The sequence below is a fragment of the Thermobia domestica genome, chromosome 12, assembly GCF_964235325.1.
Source record: "Thermobia domestica chromosome 12, izTheDome1.hap1.1, whole genome shotgun sequence".
Lineage (NCBI taxonomy): Eukaryota > Metazoa > Arthropoda > Insecta > Zygentoma > Lepismatidae > Thermobia > Thermobia domestica.
This window is the reverse complement of record NC_137465.1, coordinates 167,947,443-167,951,078: the sequence shown is the minus strand read 5'-3', so window position 1 is coordinate 167,951,078 and position 3,636 is coordinate 167,947,443. Positions and strand designations below refer to the sequence as shown.

Below are 3,636 nucleotides of genomic sequence, written 5' to 3'. Positions count from 1 at the left end.
TGAACTTTTGGAAATGTCATTTTGAAGGTAGATAGAGTCTTCATTGTGTGTGTTTTATAATGTGTTTTACAGTGACTTTATTGTTTCTCATAGTCATTCTCTGAAATGAAGTTTTTAAAGGGGCAATTTTAGTCGAAATCTTTTATTTTAAGATATGTGTATGAAATTAAGTTAGAACTTCCCCTTCAGTAGGGTTTGAAGGATTGATCTTATACGCTTCATACTTAACACGTTATCTTTCACCCAGTGTTTCTTCCGGCCAAGCTCTGACAGTGCCCCCGTAATACTGACAAGGAGAAGGCAGAGTTTGGTAAGTGAATTTTGGAGCCATTTTGGCGAGGTGGTAGTGCACATTTAAAGAGTTACTATTACAAACTGGGAGAGCGCAATGGCCAAAAATAACGGAGAAAAACCGTCTTAAAGTTTTCTACTCGCCCCATATATCGAACAACGTACGACCTTACCAATTGATGGTGTAGCAGAGTGACTAAAATCTATAACTTGTGTGTAAAGTGTCCCGGGTTCGATTCCTGTTCGAGTCACCCATCATTTTTTTTCTTCAACCAATAAGTAGGCATTTGTAACTATAAGTAAAATATTAAATCATCGTATGTTTATAATGAATAAACCAATAGAAATTTTCAAATCACTTGTAAAATCTTTCCATGTCCCATGTTAACTGGCAAACAAAATTTAATCTATTCCGTAAATATACTGATATTACAGCGATACTATAATTAATCTGTACCCATTTTATCAACATTGATCAGAGGCGCAATAATTAAACAGATAACTTAGATATAATTAAAAGAAAGAACGTTGTTATTGATTCGTTGTCATGAGTAAGATTATTGTTTTATGATGGATAGGACATGTTGGTATTATCAAGATCATTATTTGCTATGATTGCTGCTGACATTTTATGTACGTATACTACAGAGGAATAAATCGAAGATTTTTGGATGCAATTCATGTTTATGGTCAGTAAATTAGTAGTTGATATGTTTACTATAATAACGTAATAACTTAAAAGATACGTAAAGCGAATCAGGGCTAAAACGAAGTGATATCGTTTTATCTGGTGCCGAAACCCGGGACCATACTATTTAGTTCCGAAGAATAGTAAGAACTGAGTTTATGTGCATAAGTACATATACCTTTTTATGAGTTTCACTATTTTAAGAAGCGGGAAGAGAATACAAAGAATTGTTAATATGCAGGATTCTGAGATTGAAGAAGTACCCAGTGTTTCAAACGAAACCATATCTGGAAATGCAACAGCTGTGTCTGAACATTCCTATTCTAACCTTATTGATATGTTTAGTCGACTACTTGATGAAAAACTAGAACAGAAATTTGATCAACAAGATAAAAAGCTAGAACAGAAATTTGATCAACAAGATGAAAAGCTAGAAAAGCTAGAACAGAAATTTGATCAACAAGATGAAAAGCTAGAACAGAAATTTGATCAACAACAAAAATTGTACGATGATAAGTTAGAACAGATACTAGTGCAGCATAAATCTCTTGCAGATAAAGTACAAGGTGTACAAGAAAGTTTCGATCGGCTACAGCATAGTTTGAAAGAGGATTTGCATGTATCGGTTAAAAGGGTGAACGGTACTGATGTGAATAAGAAAGTAGAACCGGAAGAAGATCAGAAGAAAGTCGATGAACGAAATGAAAATATTGAAGAACAGGATGAAAATGAAACCATTGAACCTGTGACGAATGGTGATGCGGGAGATGCTACAATTGAAGAAGAACCGTCATCTCCGGCCAAGGAAAGCTCTACTACCACTACAGGCGTATTCAAAATTGAAGTGAAAGGTCTACCGAGATTATACCGGTTAGGGAAATTGAAGAAATTGTTGACTGATAATTTGAAGTTGGGAAGCCATACTATTAAGTCGCCGAAAAGAGCGAGTTCTTGGATTTATTTGATCTTCAAAACTGAAGAAGACCGACAGATGGCAGTAAAGATTTTGAATGGATACAGTTGGAAGAAGCGAGTTCTTTCAGCCGAAGTTGCCGAAGCTGATCATCGTAAACGAAAATTGGAAAACTCTGTTGATAAGGATTCTAAAAAGGCGAAAGTTGAGCTACCTGTAGAAGATAGAATAAAACAGGCAACAATACCTTTGTGGGATGTTACTTATGGAGAACAGTTGAAGAAGAATAATGAAGAAATAAAATCTTCACTCACGCGACTGATGGATTTGTTGCCGAGAAGGAATTTGGATTTAGCAGATTGGGCAGAAGAAAGAAAAGAGAAGAATGAAGGACTTGCAGACTTTCTGAAGCATTCGCCTATAAGAAAAATTATGCATGGTCTGAAAGATTACTTCCAAAACAGAGAAGGTAACTGTTTGAATGTGACACCGCTCTATTTCCTGATCTCCACTGAAAAGGAAGAAGGTGAGAAACCTCCACCACTGCAGCTGATGTTCGGGAAAGAATATGTGAAAGAAACTATATGTGACGTGAATTTCCGAGTATCTCCAGATTATTATTTTCAAGTGAATGCTTTGATAGTCGAGCAGCTTTATACTTCCATCGCGGAAATGGTTGAAGTTGACGAACAAACTTCCTTGATAGATGTGTGTTATGCCATTGGAGGAATTGGATTTATTCTTGCTAAGAAATGTGCTCAAATTCTTGGCATAGAAATGTCGAGCCAGGCAGTTGAAGATGCAAGAGCCAATGCTGTAAAGAATGCCATCACAAACAGCGAGTATTTTGTTGGACGAGCTGAAGATATTTTGCCCACCATAGTGAAGAAAGTAGCTGGAAAGAAGATATTTGTTATTGTAGATCCACTTAGAGTTGGACTTCATCAGAAGTTTCAGCAACGTAATGAAAAGGTAGAGCAAGAACAGGAAAATAAGTATCAGATTAAAGTTGGAAAGGGCTAAAACGAAGCGATTTTATTTCGGAGGGGGGGCTTTGCCAACTTCAGTCCTGGAAATGTGAAAATTCTCAAAGATATTTCATTTACTTTAATATAGTAAATAACATTTCTGGAGGCTTAAGCCCGAAAGCGCCCCCAATAAATACGCCACTGGTTACGACAGTCGTTGTGTAATAAATGTTCTTGACGCTTCGTGTCTACATCCGTTGACAGTACGAATTACAGTACGAATTACAAAGGAGATGAGGGAAAAATCCCCTTTGCTAATACTGGATGTTGCTATAACCAAAGGAGATTTCCTCCTCATTCCCCTTGTAATTCGCACACTGTCTACAGATGTAGATACGAAGCGTCAAGAACATTTTTTACACAACGACTGCGGTAAAAACAATATTTACGGAATAGATTAAATTTTGTTTCTACCGTAGTTAAAATGGAACATTGAAAGATTTTACAAGTGATTTGAAAATTTCTATTGTTTTATTCAAGTGAATTAATATTTTACTTATAGTTACAAATGGCTACTTTATTGGTTGAAGAAAAAAAAACAAAGATGTATGACTCGAAGAGGAATTGAATCCGTAACCCTTTACGCATGATTCAAAGATTTTCCTCACTTTGCCACGCCGACACTTGGTAAATGTGTGTGTCGTGCAATTTATGCAGCGAGTAGAAAACTTTAAGATGTTTTTCTCCATTATTTTTGGCTATTGCGCTCTCCCAGT

The 3,636-nt window shown here is 36.2% G+C and overlaps 1 protein-coding gene across 1 annotated transcript; it reads left to right on the top strand.

Annotated features, from left to right (window-relative positions):
- The first annotated feature begins 1,970 nt into the window (after positions 1-1,970).
- Positions 1,971-2,915, top strand: LOC145666179 (tRNA (uracil-5-)-methyltransferase homolog B-like). Its single transcript, XM_081733252.1, has one exon. The coding sequence runs from the start codon at positions 1,971-1,973 to the stop codon at positions 2,913-2,915; it is 945 nt and encodes a 314-aa protein (XP_081589378.1).
- Positions 2,916-3,636: the final 721 nt, after the last annotated feature.

What these genes read in the sequence shown, in the direction of transcription:
- LOC145666179 (XM_081733252.1), top strand. Translation starts at nt 1,971, where the DNA reads ATGGCAGTAAAGATTTTGAATGGATACAGTTGGAAGAAGCGAGTTCTT.